The sequence below is a fragment of the Rana temporaria genome, chromosome 2 (genome assembly GCF_905171775.1).
Source record: "Rana temporaria chromosome 2, aRanTem1.1, whole genome shotgun sequence".
NCBI lineage: Eukaryota > Metazoa > Chordata > Amphibia > Anura > Ranidae > Rana > Rana temporaria.
Genome location: NC_053490.1, coordinates 274,625,723 through 274,644,992, shown reverse-complemented (window position 1 = coordinate 274,644,992; position 19,270 = coordinate 274,625,723). Strand labels below are relative to the sequence as shown.

Below are 19,270 nucleotides of genomic sequence, written 5' to 3'. Positions count from 1 at the left end.
ACTTTTACTGCAGTAGAGATCAAAGGGCCAGATTCACGTAGAATCGCAGCGGCGTAACGTATCGTATATACGTTACACCGCCGCAAGTTTTCATCGCAAGTGCCTGATTAACAAAGCACTTGCGATGAAAACTACGCCGGCGGCCTCCGGCGTAAGCCCGCGTAATTCAAAGGGGCGTGTGGCATTTAAATTAGGCGCGCTCCCGCGCCGGACCTACTGCGCATGCTCCCTTTTGAATTACCCGCCGTGCTTTGCGCGACGTCATTTTTTAGAACGGCGACGTGCGTAGCGTATTTTCGTATTCCCGGACGTCTTACGCAAACGACGTAAATTTTTAAATTTCGACGCGGGAACGGCGGCCATACTTTATACAGCACATACGTGTGCTGTGTAAAGTTAAGGCACCAAAAACGACGACTAACTTTGCAACAGGAAACTAGACTAGCGGCGACGTAGCGAACGCGAAAAACCGTCGTGGATCGCCGTAACTCCTAATTTGCATACCCGACGCTGGTTTACGACGCAAACTCCCCCCAGCGGCGGCATTGCATCTCAAGATCCGACAGTGTAAAACAATTACACCTGTCGGATCTTATGGCTATCTATGCGTAACTGATTCTATGAATCAGTCGCATAGATAGAACAACAGATACGACGGAGTATCAGGAGATACGCCGTCGTATCTGCTCTGTGAATCTGGCCCAAAGAGCCTGACTTGATACTGACACCCCCAATCTTTGGAATGGCTACAAATTTGTTTAGGAATAATTGCCTTGATCCCCACAATCATTTAAACCTTTTCAGAGCACCAATCGCTTTAAAATATACCCATATATTGTCTCCAAAATATCTGAAAATTTTACATTGAGATAAAATGATCTGCTCTGGAGAACACAAGCAGCAAGTGCCTTGTGCATTTAGCTATTGATAATCTACACAGGCAGTGCTTTAAGGATCAGATAACTGTGATTTCAACATGAAGGCTGCCAAGTGTATACTACAAATGAGGCGTGGTGAGTAGATAAATAAGAAATGTTTGTGCCAAGAAAGATAACAAATAAAAAATGAAAAACAACAAGGTTAAGAAGAAGCTTGTTATTGTATCAACATCACACAAGGCATTGTAAATTCTCACAAGAAAGGAAATGATAGTAGCATGCCTATAATTTCATCCATATTTAATAGCATACAATACATGCATAACAAAACACAAATAAAGGAATTCTCTTTCCTAACCACTTTATCTTCTTGCACCTTTCACTTTAAGTACTTCTTACCCCCTGACATGCCACATTTGGGGGGGGGGGGTACCTGTTTTTGACTGGTACCCAGCTCCCACTTCAGCTCTGGGCAACCTAGACAACTCCTCCTCTCCCTTTAGGCAGCCCCCTCCCTCCCTGCAAACCTGTGACGTGTCCCAGAAGATTGCACAGCCATTCACGAGATGCAGCACGACCCGCGCATGCGCACCCGGCTGTGAAGTCGCAAGCTGTCACAGTCTCACAGTCGGGTGGCCACCGTAGTAATGCCAGCACCGCAGAAAGGCAGGGGAGAGGAGTGAGGGTTTGGGCGCTCGCATCACTGGACCGAGGGACAGGTGAGTGTGTGTTTATTATGACTACTTTCACTCTGGGGCCATGCTGTGTTAGCAGTAAAGCGCGGCTCTTTTTCGCGGCGCTCCTCGGCCACTAGTGGGGCGCTTTTAACCCCTGCTAGCGACCGAAGGGTTAAAACTGCCCGTGTTGCGTCGCTTTGGAAACACTGCGCATGCATTCCAATGGGAAGAGGCAGTTTAGAAGCGGTGTGTACAGCGCTCCCAAACCGCCCCAAAGATGCTGCTTGCAGGACTTTTTGTAATGTCCTGTTAGTGCACCGCCCCAGTGTGAAAGCACTCTGGCTTTCACACTGGGGTGGCATGGGAGGTGGTTTTCAGGTGCTATTTTTAGCGCTAAAATGCCTGAAAAACTCCTTCAGTGTTAATCCAGCTCTGAGCAATCCTCTTATTGTTCAGTGAAAATTAACAGACTTCCAGATAAAACCCTGTCTAAATTAAAAGTCCGAAAGCCTCTCTCCTTGCTTTGAGTGACAGGTTATTTACATATCTAGCTTGGACATGTTTATCATATGTTATGTTATGTTTATCATAATATGAGGTGATCCACAGTATAAAAAGTGAGAAATCCACCCCTCCCCCACATAACACATCCTGGTAATATACAATGACCTGTGGATCACCTCATATTATGATAAACATAACATAACATATGATAAACATGTCCAAGCTAGATATGTAAATAACCTGTCACTCAAAGCAAGGAGAGAGGCTTTCGGAAAGTCTGTTAATTTTCACAATAAAAGAGGATTGCTCAGAGCTAGATTAACTCTGTGTGGCAAGACTGGGCACAGATGATAGGAAATCTTATACTCTACATTGTGACATCCACTTTAACCACTTAAGGACCACTGCACGTCGATATACGTCGGCAGAATGGCACGGCTGGGCACATCAACTTATATGTAGGTTGCTCTTTAGGCCCAGTCGTGGGGTCGCGGGCGCGCGCCCGCGGCGCGCTCCTAGCGACCCGGTCCGAAACTCCGTGACCCGATCGCTGCTGGAGCCCCGCGATCGGTCCCCGGAGCTGAAGAACGGGGAGAGCTGTATGTAAACACAGCTTCCCCGTTCTTCACTGTGGCGGCGTCATCGATCGTGTGATCCCTTTTATAGGGGGACACAATCGATGACGTCACACCTACAGCCACACCCCCCTACAGTTGTAAACACATATTAGGTCACACATAACCCCTTCAGAGCCCCCTGTGGTTAACTCCCAAACTGCAACTGTCATTTCCACAGTAAACAGTGCATTTTAAATGCATTTTTTGCTGTGAAAAGGACAATGGTCCCAAAAATGTGTCAAAATTGTCTAAAGTGTCCGCCATAATGTCAAAAAAATTATTCACCCCTGAAGAAGAAGTTAACATACGCTTATTTCGAAACGTGTTTGGTTATTTCAGTCCCCGTGCTCTGTTGGTTGACAGAAGTCCATGTTTATCTGCTTTGATCAACTATCAACACTGGTGTAGATTCACGTACCTTTTACGGCGGCGTATCTCCAGATACGCCACCGTAATTTGAAATCCGCGCCCGCGTATCCTTACGCCGATTCTCAAAGGCAGATACGCTTAAAAAACAGGCTTCCTCCACCGACGTAACTTGATTGCGGCGGCGTAGAATTGTGTGCAATATTACGTTGGCCGCTAGGCGTAGAATATGCAAATTACCTAGATACGCCGATTCACAAACGTACTTGCGCCCGGCGGTAGTTTTTTACGTCGTTTGCGTAAGTTGTTTTCATCGTAACGTTGCTCCTTCTCTTCTACTAGGTAGCGCAGCCAATGTTAAGTATGGACGTCGTTCCCGCTTCCAAATTTGAATTGTTTGGGTCGTTTGCGTAAGTCGTTCGCGAATAGGGCTGGACGTAATTTACTTTCACGTCGAAACCAATACGTCGTTGCGCCGTACTTGGAAGCAATGCACACTGGGATATGTACACGGACGGCGCATGCGCTGTTCGTAAATCACGTCAATCACGTCAGGTCATCACATATTAGCATAAAACACGCCCCCCTTCCCCATTTGAATTACGCGCGCTTACGCCGGCCCCATTTACGCAACACTGCCGCGACTTACGGAGCAAGTGCTTTGTGAATACTGCACTTGCTCCTGTAAGTTGCGGAGGCGTAGCGTAAATACACTACGCTGCGCCGCCGTAACTTAAAGCGCAGCTACGTGAATCTACATCACTGTCTTTGCTGTAATCGCATCCTTTATTTTTAACTTTTGTATACTTATATAATTTTTATGTTTGATATTTAACAATAAAGTTTATTCACTTTTTTTTATAAATGTAGTTGTTTATGCCCTTTATGCCCACATCCCTAAATGGAGAACACTTTAAAGAAATTCCCTTCTTAACAACAATTTACCTCTATAGAAGACATCACCGGAGGGAGAAGACAGCGGAGGAAGAAGAAACCACTGGAGGGAGAAGACAGCGGAGGGAGAAGACCGGAGGAAGAAGACATTGGTGGCCGTCCTGGAGAACGAGGTTGCCTTGGAGCTTTAAAGGGGGTCATTCTTTTTTTTCTAATAAAGAACTTGTCAAAAACCATCTACTGGTTTTCTTTATTTTTGACACTTTTTTGGGCGAATAAGTAGTGGTGTCATGTACCCCATACTCATTCACATACGGGGCAGATTCCGATAAGCCCCCTGCCTTCAGACCCCCACAACCACCGCCCAGGGTTGTCGGGAAGGGGGGCGCTCACCCCTCCCTTTCCTGACCTGCCGAGCTGCATGCTCAGATACGAGTCTGGTATGGATATTGGGGGGGACCCCGATGCCTGAAGGGTCATCAATTGTGAAGGACATGGCGGCCGGTTTCCCGGCCTGCTGCTTAGCAATATACAGTGTGTTTAAAGAGAAAAAAAAAAAACACAAAATGCATGAACACTGCAGGCAAAAACGCATAAAAAACTAGAGTTTAAAAACCCACCGCAAAACGCATCAAGCGCAGCCTGCATAGATGTGAACCTAGATAAATTCATCAGAGCATAACATATGAATGATCATTGTTGGTCAGGTAAGGAGCACTTAATATAGTTATTCCACCACATAGCTATAGGCAGTTATAAGAAAGCAAAATATAAAACCAGTGAATCTTCTGCAATAGGAGGCTCATATAAACGCACTGTAAGTGTCTGCACTGTGCTTAAATTAATTAAAGTGGAAATAAACCCTCCTATCGTTTTCAGCCAAGGAAGCGGCCATCTTGACCTCTGTTTAATCTGCAACTGCCATGGTGCTGTACATGTGACCTGTTATGAAATCAGCCATTGGATGGTTTGGCAGTTTGGTTGAGAGCACAAACAAATGTGACAGCTAGCATTTCCGGCATGCCGGGAATGTTAACTGTTTTTGTAACTATCAAATTGAAGGGTTTACTTCCACTTTAACTGGATCAGCTCTACAGACACAGGATTGACAGGGTATAGACTAAGCAGAACAGTTAGTTAGTTACAGTTACAGTTAGTTACAGTATAATGTATGATAGGCATATGTCTCACTGAGAAAAGAAAATAGTAAAACTATCAGTGCTTGATATGCTAACATTTGCTTTGCTTTTGAACAACTAACACCTAATACACAGGGTTGCAAGTCTCTACATGTTAGGAAGCACTGCTAGTGGCCAGGAGTGCTAGCTAGGGTTGCCCTACAAGTTATAACAAGATTTTCATGTTCTAACTGGGCTAGGAATGGGCTACGTATGACAAATAAAAGAGGTCTAACAAAAAAAAGTAACATTTTTAAAAGATCTATATCCTATACTCCTGTCCCCTGTCCATCCATCAGATGTTGACTGAAACATTTTCTGGGACTGTGTTGAGGTTATAAAACAAATATAATTAACAAGTTATAAAAAACGCCTTTAAATTAGCAGGTCTCTGTTTTAATCTGTTAAATAATAAGACAATGAAAACTGCAAGGTTATGTAAATAAAAAGAAGATAATTATACCTGCTGTAAAAAAAACTTAGCAGCTTTCCTTCCTCTGTTACAAGAGTAATAAAACAGTATTAAAATCAGTAGGTTGACCATGATAGACTTTATTTTTTTTCGACTATATTTACTATGAGCAAGCATCGACGGCCTGATAATTACAACCTATGACCTAACAAGGCCCACTCTGCCCCCTACAGGAAAATAAATAATGCTTTCTGAGGTTGGAAGCCTTCTGTTGCACAAGCAAATTCCCAGTTAAAAAAAAATTGTGAGAGCATGTGTGCTCCACCACTGTTCTACATTAAAAAGTTAAGCAATCATGGTCGCACAACAATCATGGCTGGTCCCTACAGTTCAACAACTTCCTCAAGGAATGGGCAAATATATCTGTGCTGGTCATTCTTATATCTTGGTATGGTTCTAAAATCTAAAAGTTAAAAAAAATGTAAATAAAAAAAAAGGATTTTTGTACTCACCGTAAAATCCATTTCTCTGAGTTCATAGACGGACACAGCATCCTTTGACCTTCGGGTTATGTTCTTCCTACCAGGAGATTTTAGGTAGAATTTCCACAGCACTCAAGGTGTTAAAACTTTCCCTCATGCCGCTCCTCCCAGGGGGCGTGGCTCCCCCAGGCATAACCCACACCCTGCTCCAGAAGCTTCAGTTCGTAACAAGCAGTACAAACCAAGGAGGGGTGGGTGCTGTGTCCGTCTATGAACTCAGAGAAATGGATTTTACGGTGAGTACAAAAATCCTTTTTTCTCTTTCGTTCATAGACGGACACAGCATCCTTTGACCTTCGGGACGTCCCCAAGCAGTGTCAAAAAAACGAGGGGTGGGAAAAATAACACAGCAAACAACAGGTTACACCCCAAACAAAACCGGAGTTACTCAACGGAGGAACTCCAACCTTAAACTGCCGCCTGTAACACCCTGCGGCCGAATGAGGCATCAGAAGATGCACTCACATCCACCTTATAAAACTTTGAGAAAGTGTGGACCGACGACCAGGTCGCAGCCTTACACACCTGTAACACAGAGGCTTGGTGTCGGAAAGCCCAGGAGGCTCCAATCGCCCTGGTCGAATGCGCCGTGACCCGAAAGGGAGGCGCCCGCCCCTTCAGGGCGTAGGCCTGAAGCACAACCTGTCGGATCCACCTGGAAATGGTGGCCGACGAGACTGCCAGGCCCTTACTGACACAGACACGAACAGCGAGTCCGACTTCCGGAACGGAGCTGTCGCCGACAAGTAAACTCGAAGGGCCCGAACCACATCTAGAGAATGTAAAACGGCTTCCTTCGGGTTCTTCGGCTGAGGACATAATGATGGAACAACAATGTCCTCGTTAATGTGAAAGGCCGAAACGACCTTCGGAAGAAAAGAAGGTCGCGGGCGCAGCACCGCCTTATCCTGATGGATGACCAAGTAGGGGGCCTTGCAAGACAAGGCCGCCAGTTCAGACACTCGTCTGATAGAGGTAATAGCTACCAGAAAGACCACCTTCTGCGACAAAGTCAGCAAGGGGATCTCCCGAATGTCCTCAAAGGGGGCACGCTGAAGCGCCGAGAGGACCAAGTTCAAGTCCCAAGAAGGTAGCGGAGGGCGCACCGGGGGGGCCACATGCCGGACCCCCTGCACAAACGTGCGAACCAAAGAGTGCGCTGCCACGGGACGCTGAAAATAAACAGCCAGAGCAGAAATCTGACTCTTGATCGTGCTCAAGGCAAGAGCCTGGTCCACTCCCCGCTGTAGGAACAGCAGGATCCGGGACACCACGTAAGTACGGGGGTGCCACTTCATCTCCTCACACATAGAGATGTATGCTTTCCATGTACGATGATAAATTTTTCGAGAAGTGGACTTCCGTGCACGCATCATGGTAGAGATTACCGGACCCGACAGGCCCCGGTCCTTCAGTACCTGGTTCTCAACAGCCACGCCGTTAAAGCCAGTGACCGTAAAGCAGGATGGAAGATCGGGCCCTGAGACAGGAGATCTTCCCTCAGAGGCAGGCGCCAGGGGGCGTCTGCCACCAGACGTACCAGGTCCGCGTACCAAGAGCGACGCGGCCAATCTGGGGCGATCAGGATCGTTGGAATCCCTTCGGCTTCCACCCTGCGCAGCAGGCGGGGTAGGAGCCTTAGAGGAGGGAAGGCGTAAATCAGGTGATATTGACCCCAGGGAGCCACTAACGCGTCTGACGCGTCTGCCCAGGGGTCCCTTGACCTGGCCACAAACCGTGGTACCTTCCGATTGAGACGGGATGCCAGAAGGTCCACGTCTGGAGTGCCCCATTTTTGGCACAGGATCTGAAAAACCTCCGGGTGGAGAGACCACTCCCCTTGATCCAGAGTCGTGCGACTTAGGAAGTCGGCTTGCCAATTCAGAACTCCCGGAATGTATACCGCTGACAGGGCCGGAACGGACCTTTCGGCCCACCGAAGTATGTGAGCGACCTCCGTCGCCGCGGCCGAGCTCCTTGTGCCGCCCTGATGATTGACGTACGCCACGGCCGTGGCGTTGTCGGACTGGATCCTGACAGGACGGCCCTGCAGCTCCAGGGACCACCTGACAAGGCACAGCTTGATCGCTCGGAGCTCCAGGATATTGATCGGCAGGCGGGACTCCTCCTGAGTCCAGCGCCCCTGGGCTGACTGGGTGCCCCAGACGCCCCCCCAGCCGAAGAGGCTGGCATCCGTCGTGACCACTGTCCAGCGGCACGGAAGAAAAGACTTCCCGGACCGAAGCACCGGAGACGTCAGCCACCATGCCAGGGAAGACTTGGCCAGATGGCTCAACCGAATCTGGCGATCCAGAGAAGATGGGACCCTGTCCCATCGTGACAGAACCTCCTTCTGTAGTACCCTGGTGTGGAATTGGGCATACGGAACCGCCTCGAAGGAGGCCACCATCAGACCCAGAACCCGCATGCAGAAGCGAAGAGACGACCACTTCTGGGTCGACAACTGTCTCACTGCAGATTGCAGGGTCCGCAGTTTTTCCGATGGGAGGAACACTTTTGCCTCCCCCGAATCCAAAACCAGCCCCAGGTGTTCCAGCCTCTGGGACGGAACCAACACTGATTTTTTGAGATTCAGAAGCCAGCCGAACTCCTGCAGAGTCCGACACGTGATGGACACGTCCTCCTCTAACTCTGAGCTTGAAGAAGCTCTCAGGAGAAGGTCGTCCAGGTATCCCACGATAGCGATCCCTCGCTGCCTTAGCAAGGCCAGGATCGGGGCGAGCACCTTGGTGAACACCCGTGGTGCCGACGCCAGCCCGAACGGGAGGGCCACAAATTGATAGTGGTCCTCCCCGATCGCAAAACGCAAATATCTTTGGTGGCTTGTGCAAACGGGGACATGCAGGTATGCGTCCATGATGTCCAAGGACGCCATGAAGTCCCCCTGGTGGAGGGCCGCTATGATAGAACGGACCGACTCCATCCTGAATCGCTGCACCTTGAGAAAGGAGTTGAGGGCCTTTAGGTCCAGGACAGGGCGAACCCCTCCCTTCTTGGGAACCACGAACAGATTGGAGTAGAACCCCCGAAACCGTTCCAGCGAGGGAACCGGCACAACCACCCCTCTGTCCAGAAGATCCTGGACAGCCCCGGATAGGGCTAGCCGCCGATCCTGAGGAAGCTGGAGGTTGGATGGAAAAAATCTGTTTGGGGGACAAGAGAGGAACTCTATCTTGTACCCCGAGGCGACCACCTCGCAAACCCAACGGTCGGTCAGAAGAGAGTTCCACCGATCCGCGAAGTCGTGAAGCCGTCCCCCCACCCGAGACCCGGGCGGGGGCAGACCTTCATGCGGAAGCAGGCTTGTCCGCAGGCTTGTTTGGTTTGTTAAACCAGGGGCGCTTACGCCCGGCAGCAGGGGCTTTTGCCCCTTGCGGACCTTTTCCAGCCGCGCTGGGCGCACGAAAAAAACCGCTTAGGGGTAGTAAAAGTAGGACCTTGCTTGCGGCGAGGTTCCTTACCCTTCCCCGACTGAGGGAGCAAGGTGCTCTTACCTCCAGTGGCATCCTTAATGATGTCATCCAGGGATGCCCCAAAGAGCCGTCCGCCCTTAAAGGGCAAATCCACCAAGGCCTTTTTCGAGGACTGGTCAGCCGACCAGCACTTCAGCCATATAAGGCGGCGCAGAACCACTGCGTAGACAGAAGCCCTGGAAAGCAAAGGAATCGAATCCATAGCCGCCTCACAGAGAAACTTCTGACCCTGAATCAACTGCTCAGCCAGGTCCCTAGAGGACTCGGAAGCACCCTGGACCTCCAGATCCTGCAGCAGGAGCTTCGCCCTTTCAGTTAGCGTCTGAGCAACCAGGGCGCCGGCCAGAGCCGGCCTTACCGCCGAACCCACCACCGAGAACAGGGAGCGGGCCACGGCCTCCACTCTCCTATCAGCGGGGTCCTTGAAAGCAGGAGCCCCCTCCACAGGCAACGTAGTAGCCTTACTCAGTCTGGACACAGGAGGGTCCACCGACGGAGGAGTGACCCACTTTTTTAAAAAATCCTCCTCCAGGGGGTAACGGGTAGCAAAGCTTTTAGGAACAGTAAAAGCCTTTTGCGGTGTATCCCATTCCTTATACAATAAATTGTCCAAATAAGGAACACAGGGGAATACCTTAGCGGTACGCGGTGGTTTGCGGAATCCAAAAGGGACTGACACCGCTGGTGTCTCCGCCACATCCTCTAAATGAAGAGTCTCGCGTACCGCAGTAATAAGAGCTCCAACAAATTCCTTGTCAGCAGACTCCGCAGCAGAGTCATCCTCGCTGTCCATGTGGGTTAAGCCCGCATCCTCTGACATGACAGAACCAGAAGCAGCAACAGCGTTATCAGATTCTGCGTCAGAGATATCCCCAGAAACAGCCTCTGGGGGGGGGGCGCTTTTTACCCCCCAACCGAGCACTGGCAGCTTCAAACCTGGTGAGAAAAGACTCCAGGACAGCCGACACCGATTCAACAGATGTGGCAGGGGGAGGGGCGCTAAGGGTTAATTCCGGCATTGTGAGGAATGAGGGGCCTGATTCAGGCTCCATATTGCAGCTGCCGTGTCACCCCCACTGCCAATGGCAGGAAAAAAGTCCCCCACAGGTCACCTCCCGGCCGCTAGAGCACAGTCTGGGGCCCCCTGAGACTCACCACCCCCCTGGTACAGCGCGGTCTGTGAAGGACAAGTGTGTGCTGAGGAGAAGCTGCAGCGCTGCGTCTGTCCCCTCAGATGATTCGCGGTCTTTTTTCCCCGCCGAAACGGCCACTAGAGGCCGAACTAGTGCTGAAAACGGCGCCGGCCACAAGAAAATGGCCGCCGAATAATACAAGCGCGGCTCCGGCAAAATGGCCGCCGTTGCGCAGTTTTAAAAAGACAGTGTACCCAAAAATGACAGTACACCAAAACAGCACACAGCACACACAAAAATGCCCAGAATGTCCACCACAGTCCCCTGCAGTGACACAGAACAGCCCCAGCCATACCCGAGTGAAAAAAATATGAGCCCCAGGGAAAAAAACCCCTGCACAGCCGTCACCCAAAGGGGGAAGGAGGGAGAGGAATAAGGGAGAGAGGAAAGCAGGGGAAAACCCTCAGTCGACCTCCCAAGGGAAAACATTCCAGCCAGACCACTTACCTGAGTAAGGGGCCACTACTTACCTGTCCTGCGACTACCCGGCTGGAGGTATCCCAGACAGAACCAACGTCCGCGAACGGCATGGCTGTCGGCCAGACACACTGTGACAAGGCCATAGAGACCGGTCATATGTGTGCCCTAGAACCGAAGTTCCCCGGCCGCCCCTGGAGCAATGGGGCCTGTCGTGGACGTCCCAAAGCGGAGCTGAGGGCCGGCACACGCTCGAAGGCCGAACCTGGGGGGACTACAAGGGTCGAGGACCCAGCCTGTCACCCAGTCGGCTGTTGATAGAAGAATAGCAGGATTCAAAAATAAAAATAGAATAAAAAAGCGAGGAAAAAACTCGCAAAAATGCAAAAAAATTTGCAAGAAAAAACTCCAGAGTCCAGGACTCCAGAGAGAGCCTGACTCTCCTGACGGTTAGGCAGAAACAAACTGAAGCTGCTGGAGCAGGGTGTGGGTTATGCCTGGGGGAGCCACGCCCCCTGGGAGGAGCGGCATGAGGGAAAGTTTTAACACCTTGAGTGCTGTGGAAATTCTGCCTAAAATCTCCTGGTAGGAAGAACATAACCCGAAGGTCAAAGGATGCTGTGTCCGTCTATGAACGAAAGAAAAAACGGCTTATGCATTCCTGCTCTGTGCAACAATATTGCACAAGGGCAGTCCATTGCTTCACCATTGCAGTCTCCGAAGCTCCCTTCTCCTTCTTCCTGCAGGAGCCTCCATAGGAAGCCTTTGTGAGTGTGCTCCCAAGCCAAGCTGTGTGGGTCCATAGACAACACAGCATGCCTTGGCCACGCCCACTGGTTTGCCTGACAGTAGCAGGAGCCTATGGTTCTCGCTTCTCAGAGTCTCCAGTAATACTAGGAAGAGAGAGCAGCACTTCTGCAGTTGGGAGAGCGTTGGATCGAGAGAGGAGTCAGGTGTTTGGGGGTGGGCTATATTTAGTAGAGTGTTTTTTTTTTTTTTTACCTTAATGCAGGGAATGCACTAAAGTCAAACAACACATAGAAATTAGAATGACTTGAAGTTAGCAGACAATGTAAAAAAAAAATCTACCCTGTAAAAAATAACTGAAGGATTTAAACATAAATTTGTTATAGTTTCCTGGTATGCTTACTCCTTAAAACTGAACATTTTAGGCTGGGTTCACACTATTGCGAATTGGATGCAAATATCCCCGCAATCCAATTCGCACGTCAGGAGACTGTGACTGGCTCTCATTAGAGTCGGTTCAAACATCTCCGGAACGAACTGCACAGGAGTCATGTGCGTCTTCTGGTCCATTTCAGGTCCGATTTCAGGCAAAAGTTTGGACTGAAACTGGACATGAAAAAGTGAACAGAGAGGCACCAGACCCCTGCTGTGAGCCTTAGAATCTTTCTTATCGTGAATTAGTCAGTACCTTAGTGGAAGCTGGCCAAATAAGATCCACAAATTCCCACACAGATTCTGGACAGATGAAGCCTTTGGATGTGATGACAGTTGGCAATTCCTGTACAAAACACATAAAAAAATGTAAAAGCTAGGCAAGGTATCATATAAACAGAATTAACCTCCCTGGCGGTATGATTACTTCAGATTTTAGGTGCTGAAAGCGGTACCATTATTTTGCATGGAAATTTGGCGTTTTACATTGTAGACCTGTAATTCTTAGGAATAACTCACTTAAATCTGTCCGAACAAGAGTCTAATAGGCATCCCGGGTATGAAAAGGTTTGAAAAACAAAATCATAAATTATAATATAATAAATAACTATAAATAATTATAACAAATAATAATGTAATTATAATAAAAATTATTCAATAATGTAATCAACTCAAAATCACTGAAATTTGCTCTGTTGCAGAATTGTCGCTGTCATTACTTTTATTTTTTTATGATGAATTTCCCCACAAATCGCTATCGCTCAATTCTGCAAGTGATTATAATTTATTATCGCTGTTTTCTAGCTGCTCTAAAACCATTTTTGACATAAAGGGACACTTTTGGTTGCTATGGACAATCTACAGTTTGCAGGCAGAAAGAACAGTTTTTATTATATAAAAGTGCATGTAGGACACTGGGGAGACCACTAGGGACAAGGGGTGTGTGTATTTTTTACATACAGTACTGTAATCTGTAAGATTACAGTATACTGCTTGTATTGTGTTTATTTACTTTTTTTAATTTAGCGCCGTTTTTCCGCCCCTGTGCGTCGTAACGTCGCAGGGAACGGAGATCGGCGGCACACAGCGACACTGCGAATCGAGCGAGGAGACACCGCTCGCTCACACAGCGCGGCGGCATTGCCGGATCCAGGGATAAGGTAAGTAAACCATGCCTGTGGCTGCTGCGAGGCGATCCCGAGTCTGGCTCGGGGTTACCGCTTTTGGTGCTGAAATTACACCCAGAGCCAGACTCGGGAATACCGCCAGGGGGGTTAATATGGAAGTGCCGCCTCCGTACCCACCTCTGCTGCCTCAGTACCCATCTCTGCCGCCTCAGTACCCATCTCTGCCTACTTTCCAAAAAGGGGTTATTTGGGGGGCATTTGTACTTTTCTGGCTTGTTAGGGTCTCAAGAAATGAGATAGGCCTTCAGTACATCAGGTGTGATCAGATGTGATCATTTTTTAGGATTTGCACTATAGCTTATAGACTCTAAAACTTTCACACAGACCAAATAATTTAAAAAAGTTTGGGTTATTTTTATCAAAGACATGTAGCAGTATAAATTGTGGCCAAAATTTATGAAGAAAAATTAATAATTTGCAAAATTTTATCACAGAAACCAAGAAAAAACATTTATTTTTTCAAAATTTTCAGTCTTTTTTCATTAATAGCGCAAAAAATAAAAAACCCAGAAGTGATCAAATACCACCAAAAGAAAGCTCTATTTGTATGAAGAAAAGGACAAAAAAATCATTTGGGTACAGTGTTGCATGACTGAGTAATTGTCATTCATAGTGTGAGAGCGCTGAAAGCTGAAAATTGGTCTGGTCAGGAGGGGTGTTTAAGTGTCCAGTAAGGAAGTGGTTAAAATACATGTATTCACCTTTTTAATACATAGGTAATTGCATTGATGGGTTTTTCTTCCTTTTTTCTTCTCTGCAAAGTAAAGGCATAATGTGCATCGCATACTAGCACACAGGGGTCAAGTCCTGGGGAAAAAATTGTGGGAACTCCCACCCACAGATCCACTCCCCCACCAAAAAAAAATGATACGCTCATATGCATAATTACTAAAGTGCATGTTTTTTTTTAAGCAAGTTCTTTCTAGATCCCTCGATAACTCGCGGCAGACCTCCGCAATGTCTCCTGGGAACATTGACAAAAGCTCCCAGGAGACATTGCGGCATCGAGGAAGTAACAGAATACCCGCACACTACCCGATTAATCCATATACAGGAAGCGGCCAGTAACATAAAGGATTACAAAGGTTCGCCTGTGCCTGACAGTGAGTCAAGCTGGGCATCGCCGCTAGCACATTATGTGACACTTACCTGCAAACGAAGCCCACGCTGTCCCCACTGGTGGCTGCATCCATCTTCGCCCATCTTCCTTCCGGGGGCCATATACTCCGGCTGTGTGACTGACCGGAGCCGAGTGACATCACTCCCACACATGCGCGTGGGAGCTGCCTGTCACAGAACACGCTGCTGAAGAAATGGCACGGGCTGAGTGCGCCCATGACATAATCGGCGCAGTATACAGTAAATATCACCTGTACGCCGCAGATTTAAGAGATTTACAGTACATATAGGTAAGCCTAATTTTAGGCTTACTAGAGCTGCACAATTAATCGTTAAAAAATCGTGATCTCGATTCAACCCCCCTGATGATCTCCAATGCAGAGTTTGCTGATTCTTTCATATAACAAGTGGAGAGAATTTATCTGCTCACTCAGCTGTCAAAAGAAAATATATTCTTAATGGGAAACATTGTAACTAATGCTTCCTTCTTAGATCACAGGGATAAACTTCTTTGTGTAAAGAAAAAATGGGCAGTCTGCCAAGTTTGTATTAACCTGAAACATTGTAAGTAACTTCATTCTTAGAGCAAAGGTTTGTGTGTAAATGCAGGAAGTTTAACCACTTAAAGTCCAAATCTTTTTCTGACACTTATTTCTTAAATTAAAATCAATATTTTTTGCTAGAAAATTACTTGGAACCCCCAAACATTATATATATTTTTTTTTAGCAGAGACCCTAGGGAATAAAATGGCAATTGCTGTAATATTTTATGTCACACTGTATTTGCCCAGAGGTCTTTCAAATGCATTTTTGGGGGAAAAAATAAAAACAGTAAAGTTAGCACATTTTTTTTTTGTTTTAATGTGAAAGATGAGGTTACGCCGCGAGAATCGTGAGAGAATCGTGATCTATCTTCTAAGCAAAAAAAATTGTGATTCTCATATTAGCCAGAATTCGTGCAGCTCTAAGGCTTACCTATAGCTACAAATTAACCCCCCTGGCGGTATTCCCGAGTCTGGCTCGGGGTAAGATTTCAGGACCAAAAGCGGTATCCCAGAGCCAGACTCGGGATCGCCACGCAGCAGCCACAGGCAAAGTTACTTACCTTGTCCCTGGATCCTGCGAAGCATCCCCGCTGTGTGAGCGAGCACCGTCCTCGCTCGATTCACACAGTGCCTGTGTGCTGCCGATCTCCGTTCCCTGCGACGTTACGACGCACGGGGGCGGAGAACGGCGCCAAATTCAAAAAAGTAAATAAACACAATACATACAGTATACTGTAATCTTACTGATTACAGTACTGTATGTAAAAAATACACACCCCCCTTGTCCCTAGTGGTCTGCCCAGTGTCCTACATGTACTTTTATCAAATAAAGACTGTTCTTTCTGCCTGCAAACTGTATATTGTCCATAGCAACCAAAAAGTGTCCCTTTATGTCAAAAGTGGTTTTAGTGCAGCTAGAAAACAGCGATAATAAATTATAATCCCTTGCAGAATTGAGCGATAGCGATTTGTGGGGAAATTCATCATAAAAAAATTAAAATAATGACAGCGACAATTCTGCAACTGAGCAAATTTTAGTGTTTTTGATTTGATTACATTATTAAATAATTTTTATTATAATTATATTATTATTTGTTATAATTATTATTACCTGACACACATACCCTGACCTACACGCGCGTGTTTGTGTCATTACACAATAACGTGTGTGTGTGTCAGTACACACAGACATGCAAGTCAGTGTGTGTATGTATGTCAGTTACACACTCTATGAGATCAGCATGCAAGGAAGCTCTTAGGCCTCGTACAGACGACCTAACATGTCCGATGAAAACGGTCCGTGGACCGTTTTCATCGGACATGTCCGCTGGGATCATTTGGTCTGATGGCTGTACACACCATCAGCTAAAATTCCGCGCGGACAGAATACGCGGTGACGACGCGGCGACGTGACGGCGATGATGACGTGGCGACGTGCGCGAACCCGGAAGTTCAATGCTTCCACGCATGCGTCGAATCACTTCGACGCGATGCGCGGGTTCTCGGGCCAGCGGACATGTCCGATGAGTCGTACTGACCATCGGACATGTCCGGCGGACAGGCTTCCAGCGGACATGTTTCTTAGCATGCTAAGAAACAGTTGTCCGCTGGAAACCTGTCCGGTCGGCCCTACACACGACCGAACATGTCTCCTGAAACTTGTCCGACGGACCAGTTTCAGCGGACATGTTCGGTCGTGTGTACGAGGCCTTAGGATGTCTTTCAGGGTTGTTTCTGACACATGTCCTACATACACCGTCCTGTCCTACATACACCGTCCTGTCCTACATACACCGTCCTGTCCTACATATACCGTCCTGTCCTGTATACACCGTCCTGTCCTGTCCTACATACACCGTCCTGTCCTACATACACCGTCCTGCCCTGTCCTACATACACCGTCCTGTCCTACATACACCGTCCTGTCCTACATACACCGTCCTGTCCTGTCCTACATACACCGTCCTGTCCTACATATACAGTCCTGTCCTGTATACACCGTCCTGTCCTGTCCTACATACACCGTCCTGTCCTACATACACCGTCCTGCCCTGTCCTACATACACCGTCCTGTCCTGTCCTACATACACCGTCCTGTCCAGCATACACCGACCTGTCCTGACCAACATACACCGACCTGTCCTGACCAACATACACTGACCAGTCCTGCCTAACATACACTGACCTGTCCTGACCAACATACACTGACCTGTCCTGACCAACATACACTGACCTGTCCTGGCTAAGTCGCCTCCAAGAAATGTAAAAATTAGCTGAACAATTTAATACATATGCATACACATTAGGGCCAGATTTAAGTCAAATTTACCAGTACGTTTTTGAAATGTGTGAGGAAACTCATACAAACACAAAGAAAGTTTACAAACTCAATGCAGATAATGTCCTTGGTATGATCCCAGTGCTCTGCAGTAAGTTGTAGAATTGTCAATACACATTACAATCCAACTTTACAATCTCCTAGCTTCAAAAACAGCTATAAAATGTGAGGACCTGCCTAGACAATCCAACATATTTTTACCTGGTTGAATATGCTCTCCCCTTAGGAGCTGAGGAGAGCCGCAGGGATGCGGCAGGCAGCCATGGTGAGCGGCGCTGGCGCGCCCATGGTAGGAAGCTCAGGTCAGGAGCCATGCCGTGGAGAGCCGCCGGCCGAACCAAGCAGGGAGCGGGGGTGGCATTGTAATTCCTGCCTTCTAAGCTTGCGGCGCCTATGATGGACGTCACAGGTCCTGCGGTCTCGCCATTGGATCAGTGGGACGCCCATCATAGGCTTGGGCTCCAGAAGGTGGGACCAGCAGCCTGCGATCGCACTCGGCCAGACTCGGGGCTAGCAACGGCTAGCTAAATGCCCGGGATTCGGGGCTTTACAGGGACCCATTCGGGGTTCCAGCCCCCTAAGCCCGGGCCTAACGCCGCCCCTGCCACCAGAGAGGTTAAACAGGGAGGTTTACAACCTCTTTAATGCTACTCCTAAACAGTGCAGCTGATGAAAAACCAAAGTAACTAATAATTATCTATTTTTTATCTATTATTTTTTATCTTTTTACAAATGTTGGCGTGTAAAACATTTTTAGCTTTAAGCACATTTGCACACTTTAATAAAAGCTCCAGGCCCTCCCCCCCCCAAAAAAATTTAAGTCAGCAGCTACAAATACTGTAGCTGCGCCTTGTAAATGCGCCTTGAGACTGGCTCTCTATGGAGCCAATTCACATATGCCTGCAGCAGGTCTGGTGCACTTTGCAGGAAAAACGTGTGCCTTTTTTGGTCCATTTTAGGTCTGAATTCAGCCCAAATTCGGGCTGAAATTAGACCTGAAACAGTGAACAAGCACGCAATGGACCCCTGCTGTGTGACGGATGCGGCTCATATGTAATCCGATCCTTACACTCATAGTTTACAGAAAATGCAATAAGCACTTCAAAGGAGCATCTTCCAAACTAGAGTGCATCTCCAACAGTAAATGATACGGCAATATTGATTCCACAAAGATTTCAGCGTCCATATAGATGCAACAGACTGTAGTCAGTGTATTCATAAAGGTCACAGAACTCCAAAGGGAATCCAAACATTCTTAATAATTTATTGCAGGGTATAAGATAATCTTTGCAATACCCGACCTAAAACTTAAATAAAATAATATAAATGAGTATGAAGTGCACAGAAGTATTAAAAATACTTTTAGAAAATGTCATATTATTCAATATGGATTTACTGAAAATACACTCTAGTTTCAGTTCACATTACTAAGGAAAGCTAAGCTGCAGTCTTCACAAACAGCATGGTTATATGTTGCAGCAACGCTGTATCCTGGCCTAGGCCAACAAGGCCCAGGCCTAGGGCAGCACTTTGCAGGGGGGCAGCACGGAAAGAGTCCCTGCCGGCTTGCACTACACTGTTAGTGTAACGCAAGCTGCTTCTAATTTTGACTGTCCTATCATCCTGGACGCTTTTTTTTTTCATTTTGGATAGAGTAAGGGAGGGTTATGGCCCCTGTCAGTTTATTTTTTACCATCTCCGTCCCATTGCAGAGATTTCCCTTCATTTTC

General features: G+C 47.6%; 1 protein-coding gene across 1 annotated transcript in view; it reads right to left on the bottom strand.

The window, feature by feature from the left end:
- The window catches only part of SPOCD1 (SPOC domain containing 1), a 200,190-nt gene that overhangs the window by 64,717 nt on the left and 116,203 nt on the right, over window positions 1–19,270 (bottom strand). Inside the window, exon 12 of the mRNA XM_040337069.1 lies at window positions 12,608–12,697. Within this exon, the coding sequence (XP_040193003.1) occupies window positions 12,608–12,697 (90 nt within the window). The remainder of the gene's footprint in view (window positions 1–12,607; window positions 12,698–19,270) is intronic.